The following is a 20,160-nucleotide window of genomic DNA, read 5'->3' on the forward strand; positions in this document are numbered from 1 at the left end:
GGGATAAACTACACTTCCCAAGATACTTTGGGGAGGAAGCCATGTGCTTTAAATGTATGTTAAATGTGCTCCACAGATAGTGTGGGGATGTGAGTGATGTGTGCACCCACTTGTGCTTCCTAGGACCAGGGTAAATATACAGAATAACTAACAGCCAACTTTCAGCAGCAGCTTCAAATGTAGCAGTGAGGGGGAATGCATGTCAATTAAAGTGGGAGTTGTGGTGCGTGCCAAGTTCACACACATCATAGCAGAGAAAGAGAGATCTCCTTTGCACATAGTTTAGGAAGCACAGTAAAAGGGAGAGCAGGTCATTTGTACTTCCCCTTTCCCTACTTATTTATGATGTCAAACTTTGTAATGAATCATCCATGATGTGTAAGAAGGAAAAAGCACAAGGCAGCTTAAGTCCTTTATAAGACTGTATCAACAAAACTCTTTTCATATTTGAAAAGTTGCAAGAAACAAACGGCATTTATTGACAGAAAGTCCCCAGACTTTCCAAACATTTCACATCCATATAATGAAAAGAAGAATCAACTGTACTGCACTAATCCTTTTTATGCTAGCATGTTCCGTAAAAACACAACATCTGATTGTCAAAACTCTGAAGCTGGCATTTCCCAGTTCAATATGGGACAAGGGTCTTGTGCTCTTCAAAGCTATTTAGAATGGAAAATTTGAGCACAAACACATTCTCACATTACTACAATACCATAATGGGAGAAGTTGTCAGAGAAGGATTTTTTTTTTTTTGGTAACTATAAATTATAACTGTTTTAGACAAATAGAAGTTTCTGAATATGAAGCAATTTTACAAACCATCTCAGTCAAGCATAAATGATTTTTACCTGTGTGCAGGTGAAGATCAGATGTAATCATGCTTGTACTATTGAGCAGCTGATTCATTCCCATGATGTGGTCCATTCCATACACCTGCATTGAGAATATCTGTGCTTCTTAATAGATTTCAGGCTCTAGTAACTTATTTCAGGCTCTAGTAACAAAAATACTAATTTTACAGCTCTTGCTTGCTCACCCAATTTTGTTCTGCAGAGTTACCATAAGTATGTGAACTCTTTTCAATAGCTGGGTTGAATCAGTATACTATTTGATGAACTACCAGCAAATGTGTATCCCGCTTTCTCCATATTGCATCCAATGTCTGTGACCCTAATAAGGTACGTGAGAACCCAATGTGATCCCTGCTGTTGTTGTTGTTTAGTCGTTTAGTCATGTCCGACTCTTCATGACCCCATGGACCAGAGCACACCAGGCACTCCTGTCTTCCATTGCCTCCCGCAGTTTGGTCAAACTCATGCTAGATCCCTGCTAGATTAGGCCAAAGGCTCATCTAGGCCAGCATCCTAGTCTGACACTGGCCAACCAGATACCTACGTGAAGTGCAATGGTATTCACTTGTGATTCTCAAGAACAAGTATTCAGAGGCATACTGCCTCCACACAGTGGAGGAAAAATATAGCTTTGTCCTCCATGAATTTGCCAAAAGCCTTTAATTACCTCTGAGGTGTTTCACTTGCTTGCTTTCTAATTTGTATTGCCTTGCAGCTCCTTTGGGAGGAAGGGTGGGATATAAATTTAATAAGTACGTAAATAAATGAAGCCATCCAAGTTGGTGGCCGTCATGTACATCTAGCGGGAACAAATTCCATGGTTTTCTATGTGCTGTGTGAATAAGTGCTTTCATCTGTTCTGATTCTTCCAATATTCAGTTTTATTGGAGAGAGGGAGGAAACCTTTCTACTCACTTTCTCCACATCATGTGTACAATTTTATACACATATATAAATATTCCCGCTTACTCGCTTTTTTCCTAAACAAAAAAAGGCCTAAATGTTAGGCTAACGTTTCTTCATAGGAAGGTAGCCTTGTTCAGCAACAGAGATTCCTCTCTGCTTCTCATGCAAGGAAAAGAAGAGCTCCATCTATAAAATGATGAGAGCCACAAATATACTGGAAGGCTCAGGACTGCAATCAGTAGCTGAAGTTCTATATCCTGTTACATATAGACTTCAAGGGTGCTAAGAACGTGGTAGAGGATTGCAGTCCATAGGCGACGCACAAGCATGGGTATATGGAATTGCAATAATACATAATATTGCACACATTCATTGCAAGAAGTCTCCCAGATCACGTGTGTGATCTCTTCCTTCAAAACTATCACATAGCCCACTTTTGAAAAGATGACATTAGGGCAAACTTCTAGTTCCTATACCATATCTCAGGCGCATCCAATGTGGTACCCTCCAGATGGCAAACTCTTATCATACACAACCAAGCATGGCCAATAGTCAGGGATGATAGGAGTTGTAGTTCCCAACATCTGAACTATTTCAACCGTATAAGGGTTTTCACAGAAGACCTAATAAGTGACTAATGAACACACAGTGCTAACATCTGTAGAATTGCCAGTCCAACCAGACCAGTATATATTTTTTTAAAAAATAAAAATGTAAAGTTGTTCATGCTTCACCATTTGCAGTGGGTGGATGATCATATTTGGAAATTTTACTTTTTGCTAATTTGAACATGGGCGTAATACAAAGACGTGAATGTCAAAAAGTTGCAACACCCACTCATTAAAAGCAAATGAAGCAACAACTAAACCATAGTTATGACTCATACAGGATACACTAACCTAAAAATGAAATAGCAAGTAAACTTTTTTAATGGGTCTCTCATTCGCAAAGCTTACTTTGCATTTTCTTAGCAATCTGGACAGAAAATAGATTATTATTTGTGTCCAAAATCTAGTTTCCTTTCACTGCCTATTTCTAGCACTTTCTTACATAGATCTGCAATTATTTTGAAACAGAAACTGGAGAACAGGATCATATGCATATACCTCATATAAAGGAATACGTCCAAGGGAAAGTTATCTTAAAAATAAAGTAACACAGCAATATTAGAAGTACTCTGCCCTCAAATAACATATTCAATCAACAGAGAGAATGAAGAGCAGCTGAATAACAACCGCTAATACAATTTTACAGTCCCACCCTGAATTCACTCAAGGTTGATGACTTCCAGCTGAATTAAGCACAACAAATCTTTATTTATTTATTTATTTATTTATTTATTTGCAATCTTTATATGTTGCCCTACATACAACAACAGTACTCTTGGAAACAACACATGACGACAACAACAAAGAGCCTAATAATACATTCAAAACAGTCAATTCAAAACAGAGAGAAGAGAAATAAAACCGCAGAACCAGAGCACTTTAAAGCAGAGCAGAGGAATAAAAACAAATTAAGAGCAAAACAATCTTAAATCCACAACGGTTTAAAATGCCTGGGAAAATAAACTAAGGTGCCAAAAAAGAAATTACAGGAAGCACCAGGAGAGCCTGTCTCGGGGTGGTAACCATACCACTACTGGAGATGCCTTTTTTCTTGTAGCTACTATACCTCACCTTACAAAGTAGCAGGTGCAGAGATTATGATCTCAAGGTTTAGGTAAGTACCTGGGGAAAGTGGCAATCTTTGAAACAATGGTTATGCACTGTGAAGGGCTCTTAAAAGATCAGAATCACCACTTTGAATTGAATTCAGAAATGACGGGGATGAAGTCCTCAATATGAGGTGGGGTTCTCCCCCCTCCTATTTGTTTTATAGGCTCAAACATCCCTTAGTTTTTAAAGTAGGAAACACAACTTCACATAATGCTTTACACACATTTCAGCAGCATGTTACAATTATAGGGTACAGAAAATGCTCACCTGAGGGTCCGAAACTCCCAAGAGATATGCATTGTCATCTGCCATTCCGAGAACTGAAACAATTAACCATATATTGCAAGTCAATGCATAGTTACAACAGCTACTGAGTCCATAAAGCCATCCAATAAAGTCAAACGGAAATCTCTAAGGAAAATAATCTGACTATGTGAGATACAAAATGTTTCAGATACTATTTTATACTGCACTATTTTTAAAGTTTTAGAAAGGATGACAACTCTATATCAAAACAAAAAAAATTCCTTCCAGTAGCACCTTAAAGACCAACTAAGTTAGTTCTTGGTATGAGCTTTCGTGTGCATGCACACTTCTTCAGATACACTGCTAGTATCCAGTGTATCTGAAGAAGTGTGCATGCACACGAAAGCTCATACCTAGAACTAACTTAGTTGGTCTTTAAGGTGCTACTGGAAGGAATTTTTTTTGTTTTGACTATGGCAGACCAACACAGCTACCTATCTGTAACTATCTCTATATCAAGTTCAGTCCTTTATTGTTATAATAATCAGGGATGAAGTTGATTGATTTTTTTTTGGAAATGTTTCTAAATAAACCAGCTCCGAAGTGATTCACACAACCGATCTGGCAAGCTGGAAGCTGGGGTGTCATTCTCATAATGCCTGCAGAACTCATGCTGCTCAACTGTTTTATAATTTTATTTACCGGTATATAATGTTCATTTATTTATATAAATAAAATACATTTATATAATGGGTTTTTTTTGCTTAAAAAAAGTCTGAAGACATTGTACGATCAACTTTAAAAAACAAAACGATGGGCTGCTATACTTTTGCTTGTCTTCAGAAAAGGCAATGTGAGGGTAAGCAGAGCTTTGTCTTTTGTATGATCACCAATACCAATAATTTAGTAGGCATATGTGAAGCATCATTCACCAGTTAGTTCAGACATCTTGCAAAGACAAATCGTTTTCCATGTTTTCTCCCCTGTCCCATAAGAGCGGACCCTGTTATTGCTAGATTTCTGGGGGTGCTTTTTTTAAACTGTTCTTTTACTAGTTTTGAGTTTCTGTTTTTGTACAGAGATTTAAAATATCCAGGGGTTTAGAAATGCTTTTAAATAAACAAATAATCAACCACCATATTTTGAAGCTTTATTCCCACCCTCCCCCTCCCCCTCCTCCACCCAAACTTTCATTACTGTAGTTGGAATACTGGAGAGGTAGAGGTTTCATACATCCCTAGCAAAATCCTTTAATTGCTAGATATCAGCAACATTCCCTTTTTAGCAAAATATCAGCTGACCAGGAATGCAAGATGCAAGCTAGTTAGCAGAGGTATAAAAAGCATCGCTAAATTTTCTTTGTCGTTCCCTTATGACTTATGAGCTAAGGGGACCCTCCTCTTAACTATATTGTCAATTGTCTAGAGAAACCTGTCAAGCAAGGTTCGCAGCTCCTTTGCAAAACAGATTTACCAATAATCAATCTCTCTCTCTCTCTCTCTCTCTCTCTCTCTCTCTCTCCCCCCCCCCCTTTACTCAGGGCTTTCTTTTGTGTGTGATAGTACTCACTGGTACTTTTTTTATGGCCATGTCAGGCATTTTCTGCTGGAACCCATGGTGCTTTTATCAATATATGAGTACTGGAACCTCATTTTTGATGATGATGATGATGATGATGATGATGATGTACAACAACATTATTTTTTCTGGAGGAACTCACAGCCCTTTTAGCTTCTATTGAGCATGTATGATATGAGGAAACTATATTTTGAATGTATCAAATGTGACTCAGAAAAAGGAAGGTTTGGTTGTTACTAGATTTTCCAATGACAGCTACTTAGAAACAGACTTTTGCTTGCTATGGTAAATGTGATCTGAAATACATAATTGAACTTTGCATCATACATATCTGACCTGTGCATCGTTTTATTTATATTGGTTGATGCAAAACAGAATGATGCAAAAGGTCACATCTATATCATGCTTCTAAAGGAAGTGTAGTTTACCCCTCACAGAGCTACAATTCCCAGCAACCTTAGCAAATTACAATGTCAAACATTCTGGGGAACCCATGCACTTTAATGTGCTTTAAGAGTATAGTGTCTGGTTGATCTCAAACATTAGTAAAAGTTTAAGGTGAACTTATATTACCAAAAGTTACCACTTCTTGTTAGAAGGGAAGGGTTCTTTTAAAATATTTTATTTTCAATTCTTTAGAATCAACACAGCATTAAAAAACAAATAAATATGCCCTCACAGATTCGTATTTCCTGTCACCGATCCACCAGAGCTGATAATACTGATTAAACCTTGCAGAACTGTATCACAACCTTTGTCTATCAAATACACCCAGACCACAATCCAGCATATCAATAACTGTGCAAACCCACTTACTTTTATTTCATCTCTGGGCTGTACTCAGGGCACAGTGAATTAACAGTGAGCAGTACTGTTAAATGCAGACAGTGATCAAACTTCTTCCTCCTCTGGCATTCAATAAAACTCTGAGGTAGGCATGTTTTAGAGCCCTGCCAGGTGTGGGTGGGTGCTATAACCCAATTACATTACAAACACCTGTGTGAAGCCTGAATCAATAGTTAAGATAAAACACAGGCCACTACCTCAACCAAGCCACTAATTGCTTTGCAAACCTAAGGCTACCACAATCAGTTTAGGTGGCTAATGCTGAGGGGAAATTTTAATATTCCACAGGGCATATGCAAAATTCCTTCATATCCAGGAGGAAAGTAACAGGACTCCCACAGTGTTATCACATGCAAAAAAAATCCCCCAGCTAAGAACAAAGGCATGCAAGCTGCAGTTTCATGCATTTGTCGATGATTCACAGCACCAGATTAAATGACTAAAATAGCCTTATATTTTCAAATAAGGATATTTCACAGTTCAAGCAAGCAAACCTATCAAAAGGTTGTCGAGTATGTATTTCTTTACATTTCAGTTTCAATTTTTCATCATTTCAAAAGTGCTAAACTAGGACTGCGCTGCAATCCACCCTCCAGCTACTTGTGTGAAAACCATTAATCTATGAAAAAAGCTTCCTTGGTTCTCCCCAAATTCTCAAGGCAATTGAGAATTTATTTAGAATTTTGGTCAATGCAGGGTTCTGAGTTATCCTTGCGTGGATTAATGTAGATTTCGTGGCTGCTCACGCTTCCTGGCTGAAAAAGCCCAATAGGGGGAGTTACCAAATGATGCCTTACCCTGGATTTTTTAAATTTGAAGTGCCAGCACCCAGGAAGACTGCAGACAGCAGATCACTGGCAAAATGATATGTTGAAACCCCCATGGCAACCTTAAATTAAGGTGAGTGCATCTATGATCCTACACCTGACCCATGATTATTTAATTGTATTTTTCTCTTGCTTTTGATAATTCTTAAAAAATATTTTATTTTCTCCATTTCTCACAGAGAGGGGAAAGCAGGAGAAAGTTTTGGTGCAACACTATTCTAGAAACTGACTGAAGCAGAAGAAGGCAAAGGTAGAATGAAGTACCTTGCCTCTTTATTATCCAGTGCTTGTAGGTACAATCATGCAAACCTCTTGCCCTCTGTGGAACAGCTGTGGCCTAGACTTTATGGATAATCTATGAGAGACTAGTGGCTGCATGGTCTAACTTTTGTCCCACCCCCCACCCCTTATTCTATTATTCTCTCAGAACTTTGTTAATATACTGAAATCCTGAGTGCTCTTCATTCCTCCAGCCCTGAATAGCAAGACATTGAATATAGCTGATTACCTTTAGGCAGTCTCCTAAAGTTCTGGCCTGCAAGTTTCTGTGCAATACTGAGGTTCCCTATCCAGTGGATATGATCTCCAATGATCCAAGGCTATTCTGACATATTTCCCAACGCTAATTTACATACAGCCCCATAAACCTCAAGAATTAAGCTATCTGAAGTCTAGTAATTTGGCTCCTTTACAAACATTCAGTTCCTAGGTCATTAAAGGAGTTGATAAACAGCGGAACTCCAGCAAAAGATTGTCTATCATGCTCAGATTTTTATCGTGACTATACTGGATCTATAAAACAACATTTGGCATATTAGACCTACCCCCTTTTTCTTGTTCAAGTACAGCAAATAAAAATATGAGACAAAGCTCAGAAAGCCTAACAGATTACAAAAGTGCACAAATGTTCACTAAGCGCTATGTGTATTATTCATTCCCAATGTGACATTCACTGTAACCTCTAGCCCAGAGAGGGCTAGATTTGGAACAAAGATGGGTGGTTCACCCCTGAGATTTAATATTATATTTTAATGCTAAAAACAAGTAACACTGGTTTTATTTCTTGTTGAGCAATCTTTTTATTTATTACAGACCTGTGCTGAACCAAAGGAACTGTTCTGGAAACTTTGCTAATGCCATCTTGCTAGTCAAGATAACCCCACAATTAACTGGTAGTGGTTGTAGTAATAAATTCATATACGCTTATACTCACTTGCTTTGATGTTACCCTTATCTGTGGGGCTTGGGGTGCTGGGTTCTGAGCCCAGAAAGGGGAACTGTCTGTAAGGTTTGGGTATTTGTCATCTATGCCCTCATCTAGTCAGATAAATGACACGTGCTGCTTTGCTGTATAAAGAACACATAAACATTTGCTTAGGCATGGGCAAGCCATCTCCTTGCTGCAGAGTCCATCCTGCATCTGCAAAGGCTAGGAGAATTGGCAGGCTGATTTGCTGTAAGTCTACACCTTCTTTAATAAAGCACTGCAACTGATCGCTTTGGCATGTTTGGCATCCTTTGGTATACCTGCACCCAACTACTCCAAGCCCTCCTTTGGGCCACCGGATCAAGACAAGATTTGTAAAAAAAAACCTGTATAGGAGTCTGTGCATCTTTTTTTCATCCCAAGCTATTAAATGGCCTGGTTCACCTGCAACAAAGTGCTGTGTCCAGCAAAGACTTGCACCAACTTTGCTTTTCATCAGGATCCAGCACAGTCACACTAACCCAGGCATAGGCAAACTCAACCCTCCAGATGTTTTGGGACTACAACTCCCATCATCCCTAACTAACAGGACCAGTGGTCAGGGATGATGGGAATTGTAGTCTCAAAACATCTGGAGGGCCGAGTTTGCCTATGCCTGCACTAACCTATGGTTTATCTTAGTATGAACTCTGTCTGGGCACTTAAACCTCTGTCAATTGCTAAGTTTTGTGTTGTTGTTTTGAACAAAGAAACACTCTGGCACATTTCACTAGCTGGGACAAAACAGCACACCACATATAAAATTCAGTTGGCTTTCTTGGGATACTTGGGTGTTTGTTCTGCAAAGAAGGAAAACTGTAAATGGCTGAAATTGGGGACATGGTTTACAAGAAATGCTTCATGAGAATTGCATTATAGGTCTACATCTGTGTAAATCCTACAATGAAAAGTGCACCTGGGGTAGGTAGGTTTGCCATACATGAGGAATTTTCCAGACATACCTGGAATACTGCAGTCGGAAACAGCGTCTGGGAGGAAATTGGCAGAATGTTCAGGAAAATCCGGACGTATGACAACCCATGTTGGCAATGTTGTTTTTGCCAAATTTCCCTTAAAAATAGCTTAAACCACATCTTATGTGTCTGTATTGTTACTTTTTGAAATATAGCAACCCCAACCCGGAGGGGAAGTTTACAGCTGAATGCCTGGGTTAGAGAATGAGAGAGGAATGAAATAAAACTTATGAATGGAGGTAACTCCAATTCTGTTCCAGAAAAAGCAAATTCTGGAGCAGGCTTCCTCAACCTCGGCCCTTCAGATGTTTTGAGACTACAATTCCCATCATCCCTGACCACTGGTCCTGCTAGCTAGGAATCATGGGAGTTGTAGGCCAAAAACATCTGGAGGGCCGAGGTTGAGGAAGCCTGTTCTGGAGCATTTCAGGAATTGCCTCAGCCTGTGTATCAGACAGTGCCAGTTATAGGAAAGGCAAACTTCCCATATAGTATTCATTTTTAAAACCCATGCAGATGATGCAAATAAAAGCATTTTGTGCAAATATTTGCTTATTTACATAATTTATTCTCCTCCTGCTCTGTTAGTCATTTGGGAAGAGAATTAGGCAGAGCACCAAAGACTTGTTCTGGGGAAATCCTGCACGCTGAAATCCAGCCACCTGCACTTCCCAGCTCCTAAGATTACACAAGGCATTGAATGACTAGCACAGCTTTAAAGGCTTTTAGTGGTTAGAACTACCCACTATTAGGATGGTGACTTTTTCATCCAATACCACAGTCTAAACTTACATTCAGCACAGTCACAAAACTGTGGGGAAAATCCAGTAATTCAGTTTGCATGCAGAAAACAACAACAATATACAGTTGTTATGAGAATGTGCTTTCAGGAATGCAGTATTTGCTAGGTGGCTTTTCTGCACACATATTGGCACTGAAACATTAGGTACAAAAAACAATTGTAAAGACCATTAAGAAATCAGGAATTGCTTAATATAGTAATTTCTGGGTGTAAATAATAGTTATATCACCATCTAATGGAGCAAGCAAAAGAAATGGGAGTAGGTATCACTATGAAACTATCCTTCCTAAATTATATTAATTGCCTGTAATACATGTTGCATGATACTATGCTTATATAAGCAAAGCCTAGTTTAAACAGTGTTGCAGACACTGGGTGAAACAACTTCTTAATATCTCATGAACAGCAAGTAAAAAAAAGCGATTCAGTGTATCCTTTTTGTGCAACTTTAAAGCTTAGAATGTATATCAAGGAAGTCATAAAATGTAACACTAATTGAAAGCTGAAAGACGTTTAGATTATCTTTAATAAAAGTATTTCAACACCCCCCTTAAAAGAGAAACAACCCTAAGGTGTGTAACACTCGCAGCAATTGGGAATTGCATTTAAGAAGTTTTGTTTGCAAATGAGGCATATATGCAAAGAGGACATAATAGAAAGAGAAACTTGAGTTTGTTCACCTGAGAATTTACCTGTTGTAAGATTGGGAAGGCAGTCTCCCATTTCAAAAATGAATCCCCATACAATATTGGGGGAAAGCCATAGCTCAGAGGTACAGTACATACTTTGCATGGAAAAAGGTGTCAGGTTCGAACTCTGGCATCTCCAGGTAAGTTTGGAAGAGACTCCTTCAAGCCGGAAATCCCTGGGAGCTGCTGTCAATTGGTGTCAACAGTACTGAGTGATCTGACTTGGTATCAAGGCAGCTTCCTATGTTCTTATTAAAATAATGCAGTCTAAAATCATGTAGAACATAGGGAAAGGAAGACTTTATGCACCCAGTTCTCAATCAAAACCATTCACTTCATGTTTTGTAAAACTTCCCAAGGGAATCACGTAGTTTTAGAGTTGCTCGGGCTTCCCTAAGCCAAAGAATGCCAAAACATTAAAATCTGTGCAAAAAGAAAAATGAATTATTCCCAGTTCCATGCAAGAAACCTCAGCCTGTATAGAAGAAGTGATTATCCAATCACTTAAAACTAACAAATTCTGCCCAGAATTGCTCTTGCTGGGTTAAAGGGAAATGGCCATAATTGTGCCAAGCATACTGCAAAAGATTATCTACGGAGGGGGTAAAATGCTTTCAAGGGACAATAACTAGTTCTTCAGCTCAATACTTTTTTTTTCTGGCAGTTACTTATCTATGAGTCAATAAAACAAAACAAGTTATGGCAGGGATAAACGTGCTAATGCCTCTTCAAATACAACCAAATAATAAGCATTTGTGATATCACATTTCAAATGTGATTTCACATTATTTGTGAATGCAACCATGATTATTTGTTCAGCAAAACATGAGCTGTCTCACCATTGAACTGACGAACCACTTTTTGTTTCTCCAAATCTTGGCTTGTTTTAAGCTGCTCTTACCCCATTTCTCTGTAGCTTGGTGACCATCTGGGGTGGGGTGGTCAAGCAAACTGTGGTTAAGCAAGGCTGTTGGTTTCAGATATAACACCATACCACAGTTATAACAACCCATGGGTCATAAGCCAAGAAGAAACCATGGTTTCATATCGTGGTTTGTTGCCCAGAAATAAGCAATAGTTTGTTTGCTGAGGTGGAGCCACATTTCAACAAAATGAACCATAGTTTAGCATTATGTGTGAAACTGATCCTTGCCTCAATAATCACTACAAGGTGAAATCAGTATTATTATTTTCCACACTGCAGAAGAGCACACAGCTATCTGCATGCATCCCTGCTAGTACTTAACTGGCATTACAGAAGCAACAAATTAGAAGGCAGGAACAAACACAAAAGAAAATGCCGGTAATGAATGGGAAAGCCCAAGCTTGCTCTTCAGTATACAAATTCAAGTATGTGTGGGTGTGGACTACTCCAGTCTAATTTGAATAGAGAAATGGTTGATTAATAGCTAAAAAATGCTCAAATGTGGACAAGTCTATAGTCCCATGTTGCATTAAGCACTCTTGAGCTTCTCTCCTGTTATTTCTCTGCATGTTGTTAATATAGAACTGGAAGGGCAAAGGTATGTTTTGGAGCTGACTATAATACCTACATTCTATACTCTATCCAATGAAGCTCATCCTATCCTTCTGCAAAGGAACACCTACAACAGATGCTGTGCTCAGGGCACTTCTTGATATTTTTACAGATGGGATTGAATGCATGACAGCAAATTCAGTTTGCACAATTAATATGGATTTGGGCTCTTGCACAACAAACCTGCTTAAAGAAAATCAATACTTTTTGCAGCAAGGAAAGTGATGGGGAAATGTGCTGGAAAGTGTGGGATAGCGATTCCTCAGCATGTCTTCATATAACCTCCCTGCAAGCAGATCCAAATGAATGCTCAATAAACTGCTGGCTTCATAGAACCTCCCAGGAAACTTTGTGAATGTTCAATAAGCAGGGCTTATTGAAAGGAGGATAGAGAAAAGAGTATTGCGAAGCCTAGAGCTTACAGTGGCAAAAGCTCTATGTACCGTATAACGGGGGAGGCCTGTCCTGTTTCGTTGCCTGAGGCAAAACTGAAAAGTGCTGTCCCTCCTGCCCAAGCAGTGCTTACTGGGATCACGTGGTGGCAGCTTCTGGCAAGATCTCATGAGATCTTGCAGAGATTTTGCAAGATATTTTGTGAGCTCCATGAGATCTTGCTGAAAACAGCTGCAGCCACTGCAGCCACACGACCCCTCAAAGAATTCCACTGCCCAAGGTTGGCTGCTTCACTCCACCTCATGGGCAGGCTGGCCCTATTTCTAACTATTAGTAGTTATTACATGTATCGTATTTTGCACATGAGGCAATTTGCAGCTTCTTAAACTCCTACACTTAAAATGGATAATTTATCAAGTGTTTGTCAAATCTACTACCATAGTAGTAAAAAATAGTAGAAAAAGTGCACATGTGTACACACAAAAGTTCAGATACAACATGGTGTATGCATAACATACTTGGTGGGTTACCGCATAATGAAGAGGCAAAAGATCCTCGGATATGTTGACTGCAGGGGCTGGATAGTAACTGGATATGTATACAACCTTGCAGAAGCCACAGTGCTGACAAGCACGTAAGGGCATTTGGTATAAGGAGAATTTTCTACCTAGATACCAGTATCAGCAGTGGCTAGCTAGGTGTTCCAAGGAAACCTGCAAACAGGGCATGAAGGCATCTGTGTTGCCCCATTATTTCCCCACAAACCACCTAGTATGTACAATGCACCCTCATGTTAAAAATGCATGACACAGATTCATAGAGGATAGGCCTATCAATGGCTATTAACCATTATAAGTAATGTATGGAGGCAGAATACATTGAAGGGCGAGGCCTTGAGGACTAGAAACTAAGGAAGGCCACACATTCATACTTTGCTTGTGAGAACTTAGAGAAGGATCTTACTGGCTGCTTTTTTTTAAAAAAAGAACAAGATGCTGGGCCTTGGTTTACCCTTGCAACACTGTTCTAATGTGTCCATAATAAACCATGAATGCACCTTGTTTATTTCACTGTTCATACATAACTAAGGCAGGATGCTCCAGCTGGCGTTGTGCTTATGCAGTAAAGGTAAATCATGGCAGTGCAATGTACCCAGGGCACTATGTACCATTTCCTGAGTGGAACACTACAATGAGTGAAGAGGCCTTTATAAACAGCTCCATCCCATATGCTCCTGCAAATTAGGGTTGTAAAACAAAATACTCTAGATGCCAAGTAGAAGAATGAGTTAAGCGGTTAAGATCTTGGCACAAGTCTTACTTCACATAACAGTAACAGCTCCACACTGTTTGTTTTACTCTTCAGCTTTAAAAAAGAAGAAAAACCATTTTAGGATTAGGCTGTGGGTTTCTTTTTAGGAAGGGCAGAAAGGTGTTGTTAAAAACCCACATCACTGCAAAGCAATAATCTGTGTCTAAAGTTAGCACAGTGGCGTAGCGTGGGGGGTGCAGGGGGGGCCGGCCGCACCGGGCGCAACATCTGGGGGTTAGGGTTAGGGGGCGCAAATCCACGGGTTAGGGGGTGCAAATTACTTCCCTTGCCCCGGGTGCTGACAACCCACGCTACGCCACTGGGTTAGCAAACACTTTATTCTACGGTTTTTACCTGGCTTGTAGATGTCTGAAGCTCAGGATGGGGATGACATTCAATTCACTTTGCATTTAAAGGTGACCCTATCCAATCTGCACTTTCTAAAATAATATGCAAACTGAAACACAACCATCCTTTGAAAATCATGCAGCTCCACGTTTTGCAGTGCTGTTCTCAAACCAAGTAATGAGTACAAAAATGCACAAACTAGGGTTCATATGAATGCATATATTAATCAAAATAACATACACAAATTATGGGACATTGACTGCAAAAAAATGTGCATATTAGATAAAAACGACAAACATAAATTCACACAAAAATACTGAATTTTCATTGGAAAAATGAGAAACTGAATGAAACCAGAAACTGACTGATTCACTCATCCCTAGACTGAACCTTGCAGTCTGCTTCTTACTCCTAGAAGAGATCTAAGAAGTATCAACAGAAGGCTTTTATTAACCAAAATTATACTGCCTGCTAATAGTGAGCAAGCAGAAATGGGGAAATTCTACAATTGCATAACATTTCATGTGGAAGTTAACAAAATCTGCCACTAATAATTAGGGTTGTTTATTTTTACTGAGCATCCTTACTCAGGAAAAATACATGGATGCTTTAGTTGAGATTCCTGAATTGCAAGGGGTTGGACTAGATGACCCTCAAGGTCCTTTCCAACTCTACCATTCTATCATAGCTGTCAACGTTTCCCTTTTTTAAAGGGAAATTCCCTTATTCCGAATAGGATTCCTCACAAGAAAAGGGAAAAGTTGACAGCTATGCATTCTATGAAAGGCAGCTAAAAACACCTTTAGAACTCAATCTTGCCAATTCTGCAGGGAGCAGCTGAAGAGGAAGGAAAGTGAAGAATTCGCTGCATTGATAAGGTCTGCATATAATGAAAAAACAAACAAACCTGCTATTAGAAGCAACAAATTTTCATGGGGCAAAGTGCTACACTGTATTACACCTTTCTTCCTGAGAAAATTACTGTCACAACCTAACATCCCCTCCCTTCCCTTGAAAAAGGCCTTATTCTGAGGAAATCCAGCTTATTTCTGAGGAAATTCAACCTGCATGTTCATAAGTGAGTCATTTAGAAAACCCACTTTCTCTAGCCCAAAGTCCAGCTCTTCTTTTCTGTGACAAAAGCATTCCCGTGGTGAGTCGCAACAAAATGTCTAGAAATCTAATAATAATCTGTCTATAGTAAAATCTATTTCCCCTGCACCTGCATCATCTTGGTTTTCAATTTGTGCATGAATGGCACAAGTTAAAATTGGAACTGAAATAATTAAACCAAAACAATCAAGCAACACACAGTCTAGGTACTGAAAACAAAAGGATCTCAAACAACTCCCTGTGTTTACATTTCACAGAAAATCACACACACATCAGCCATTGGTGCTTCATTGGCTCTACGAACACACACGTTGCAAGCACTCCTACCCACTAGTGATTACTTCTTAATGTGAAAGTTGTTGGGACTCAAGTCCATCATAGCCTTGGAAGAGAAATACCTTCTTCATTCCACCTAATAAGCTGCACTCTGCACATGCAGAAATCTTATTAACATATTCCAATGCAAAACTTTGGTGCTGAAAGAGATCCTAGGCTCATATCCTGGTGGGTACTGCTGCCTTCTCCTCTCCCACTGTTCCACGTTCAGATATGTCTGAGAACAGATCACTGGGTGGCAAGTGGGGGACAAACAGGGGCAGCTGAACTCAGCCTTACATATGGGAGATACCATATCAACATTGAGAAACATTACACACCCAAGTGAAGAAAAAGCAACATACATAGAGGATGGCAGAGGATGCAGTGGGGAAGGTAACAAAATCAGTGGCCTCTCCAGAATGGTATTTTTAGCAGATGCATTCTGCAATATGTCACTGATGCAATAATAGTGTGTCAGTGGTGGGTTTATACCACACATCATTCCACTGTATTAGTTGTTCTGCAATGTTTCTCCAGTGTCACTACATTATTGCCATCTGGAGGCACACTCTTGCTTGCAACAAAAGTGGGGAAACAAAATCGGGACAAAAACGCACACCTGAAATATCTGTGATACGAACGATTAAGAGAATTTCAGCAGAAAGCTATGGGGCATTAACATATTGGCAATGGAAGTAGGGTGTCTGCCCCGAAACTCTTGCAGGAATGAACAGTGTTAAAGACTGACACAATATAAGGTGGCTTCCTGTATTCCTTTCTAAGGCTGCTTTAATTTATTGCATGTTTATCCTACCTTTTTCTCGCAAGAGCTCAAGGTGAGATACATGGTTCTTCTCCCCCTCATTCAATCCCAACAACCCTGTTAGGTTAGCCCAAGAGGCAGTGAATGGCTCAAGGTCACCCAATGATCTTCGTGGCCAAGTGGAAACTTGAACCCTGGTCCCCCAGGCCAACACACAATACCACTACACCACACAGGCTCTCTTAGGTTCCTAATAACAATGAAAAAAGGAAATATGGAAATCACAACTTTCAGCAGGAAAATCCTGCCCCCTCATCCCAGATTACTGTGAAACAGATAACCTAGTAGTGGAGGGAGGGATGCACTCTGCACATGCTTTAGATCTATTTATTTTAGGAGTATACCTCAATTCAAGGCTGAGCCCTGGCATTGCTGAGTGACTATAAACTTAACTGTGGGGAAAACCAGCTTCATCACAAAAACACACTTTCAATAGCATGAAAGAGACTCGCTGAAATATTGTACAAATTCCAGAATGGCAGCAGGGGGTGAGTATATTGCCCCCCCATCTTTTCAGTATGAAATCACCTTTTCTTTTCCTTTCTGCCCCAACGGTAACATTGGAAACTGCCTTTTAATGAATCAGACCATTGGCTCATCTAGATTAGTGCTGTCCACACTGACTGGCAGCATCTCTCTATGATTTCAGACATTGGTCTCTCCAAACCCTACCTGGGAACACTTGCGATTGAACATGGTACCTTCTGCACACAAAACATTCTGCTAAGAAACATTTTTTGTTTAGCCTACCCAACTGCTGAGAAAGCTGGCGCGAATTTCAATCTCTTGCTATTTCAACTTTTCAAATGTCTTAAATTATTGTTGCAGTTCTTCTTCTTGTTTTATCTTTTGGGCAACCTGCTTTGAGGTCTGTTTGTTTGAGACAATCAGGCAGCGTGCACCTTTTTGTGACGTTAATAAATGCAAAGAAGATGTTCCACAGTTCTGTTCCCTCCCCTAAGGTCCACCGTAAAAGAGATGGCTTTGCTGCTGTCACCTCTCTCTCCCGACCCAGCAGCAGAGCTCTTGCGTCTGCAACAGCTGTGCTGTGTAGCTAGCAAGTGAGACTGTTCTTGGGACAAAGAGGAAGTGATGAGGGGCGGGGGAGGAAGAGGCTTGCCCGGTTGAACACCAGCCTTCGACACCAGTGCCAAAGGCACAGGAAAACCTTGCCCAAAAAGAAAAGAGGCAACTCCGAGCTCTGGGTTGGGAGAAGGCCTTACCATGTGCGCCTCTCTCCCAGAGTCCCAGCACCGCTTTCCTGAGCACGAGGAGCGGCGTGTTATGTTCGCTTTGCCCAAGAATGAGGAAGTAGAGAGAGCTGTTGAGTACAAGCAGCACGAAGAAGAAGAAATGTGTAAAATGCAGAACTCCCCTCTACAAATGTAATTCTCCAGAGAGGTCCACCCCAGCTAACCCATAACTCAAAGGGCTTCAGGCCAGCTCTGAAAATGTCCACACCTGGAAACTGGAATCGACTCACCCCTCCTTCCTCCCTTAAATCACTTGCACATGATGACTTGTTGGAAATCAGAATAAAAATAAAAAGGCCGTCTCTCTCCCTGCCGCTCCGCAGGGAAACAGAGAGTCTTATTATGGCACCTGAGGGACAAGCGGGTTTACTGAGGCACAAGTTTCCACAGACTAGCGCCACTTGATCTGTAATAATAATAATAATAATTTATTATTTATACCCCGCCCATCTGACTGGGCTTCCCCAGCCACTCTGGGCGGCTTCCAAAAAATATTAAAATACTGTAATCCATCAAACATTAAAAGCTTCCCTAATCAGGGCTGCCTTCAGATGTCTTCTAAAAGTCTGGTAGTTGTTTTTGTCTTTGACATCTGGTGGGAGGGCGTTCCACAAGGCGGGAGCCACTACCGAGAAGGCCCTCTGCCTGGTTCCCTGTAACCTCACTTCTCACAGTGAGGGAACTGCCAGAAGGCCTCAGCCTTGGACCTCAGTGTCCAGGCTGAACAATGGGGGTGGAGACGCTCCTTCAGGTATACGGACCGAGGCCGTTCTGTCCACACAGAAGCACCTCGAAAACCTCCTCTGCCCACCAGCAGCAGACTCCTCCTTTCAAATCTGGTCCCGGGGCCCCCACCGCCTGGAAGGAGCCATACTGGACCCCCCCTTCCCCGTCCTGCGTCCCTCTGGTTGCCGCATCCATAAACATTCCCGCGTGGCAATGGGGAGAGCGAGAGAGCGCGCGCGTGTGCCAGCGAGCGAGCAGCCGTCTTGTCTCGTGGGAACGCGGCAGCCGCTTCCCGCCTTCCCGCCCCTCCCCTCGGGGCTCACCTCGAGCGGGATTCCTGACGCCGACGTCGCCTCACACTGCGAGGGGAAAGGCGAGGAGGAGCCGGCAGTTCTGAGGGAGAGAGAGCCGAGGCGAGCAAGAGGAGTCCCGCTTCACCAGAGCGCCATGGGTCGAAGGAGCCTGGCGGTTCCTTGTTGTTGTCGTCGACGAGGAGGAGGAAGAAGTAGTCACTTCGCTGCCCGCGAGGCTGAGAAGGGGGAAAGCAGAGAAAAAGGAAGCCCTGCGCTGCTGCTGCTGCTGTCACTGTCGAGGCTTTTCCCCTCCCCTCCTTTGGCGATGTGGTGTTTTTTTCTCTCGTCGGTTTCCAGAAGCGCGCACGCCCCTCTCCTCTCTCCCGCCCGCCCGCACACGCTGACAAGACTTTGCACGCGCCCCCGGGCTTGACTCCCGCCTTTCTCGCTGCCTCCCTTCCTGCGCCCGCCCGCCCGCACCTCCGCCTCCTTCTCACTTCCTAGCTGGAAATTCCCACCGACGTCGTGAGAGTAGCGCGGGTGAAAAAGAAACAGGCGCCCGAGGGAGGGGTGTGTGTGTGTGCGCGTGCGCGCGCGGGAAGAAGCGGAGAGCTTGCAGCAACCCGGAGGGCTGGGTTGAGGGCAGGGCAGGGAGGGAGGGAGGCGCCTGAGATGTGCAACTGCACAGCCCGCTGCCATTATTATTATTATTATTATTATTATTATTATTATTATTATTAACAACAACAACAACGCTTCTTTAGCTTGTTTTCTTTTCAGAGAGGCATCCTAGCTGCTGGGGAAAGGGGCAGTTAATAATAATAATAATAATAATAATAATAATAATAATAATAATAATTTATTATTTGTACCCCGCCCATCTGGTTGGGTTTCCCCAGCCACTTTGGGGAACTAGGCAGATCAAAGATGACCACTTCAGGTGGCAGATGCTGGAATTGGGCTTTTAAATTCACAGCATGATACACGCTGAAAGAATATTATATGAAAATGATGCACCGTTGGTATTTAGCTCCCAGTAAATTAGCAAAAATGTATAAGACAGGGTCCATGCAGTGCTTTTTTCTGGGGGGGGGGTGCAGGGGTGCGCATACCCCTAAACATTTTGTGGATCTAAGTTCAATATTAGTAGGAAAATGAGAGTACCCCTAAACATTTTTTTTAGAAGAAAAAAGAAAGCACTGGTCAGATGTATGTTTGGATTTTTGTTGTGGGGGCAGGCTTTTGTTAGGGGGGCAGAGCCTCAGATAGTTATATATTTTTATTGATTTTATTGACTTGAGGGGGTAGCTGCCGCCCTGCCCCCATTGGCTACACCCATGGCCCAAGTGCTTAAATATG

The 20,160-nt window shown here is 41.4% G+C and overlaps 1 protein-coding gene across 1 annotated transcript in view; it reads right to left on the reverse strand.

Moving 5' to 3' along the window:
- The window catches only part of NFKB1 (nuclear factor kappa B subunit 1), a 73,719-nt gene extending 54,335 nt beyond the window's left edge, over positions 1-19,384 (reverse strand). The window contains exons 1-3 of the mRNA XM_083756407.1: positions 18,832-19,384; positions 3,746-3,798; positions 852-936 (exon numbers count right to left, since the gene is read on the reverse strand). Of these exons, the coding sequence (XP_083612533.1) occupies positions 852-936; positions 3,746-3,790 (130 nt within the window). The 5' untranslated portion in view covers positions 3,791-3,798; positions 18,832-19,384. The remainder of the gene's footprint in view (positions 1-851; positions 937-3,745; positions 3,799-18,831) is intronic.
- Between the last annotated feature and the right edge of the window lie 776 nt (positions 19,385-20,160).

The sequence above is a fragment of the Podarcis gaigeae genome (genome assembly GCF_964106915.1).
Source record: "Podarcis gaigeae genome assembly, chromosome: 9".
In the NCBI taxonomy this organism is placed as follows: domain Eukaryota; kingdom Metazoa; phylum Chordata; class Lepidosauria; order Squamata; family Lacertidae; genus Podarcis; species Podarcis gaigeae.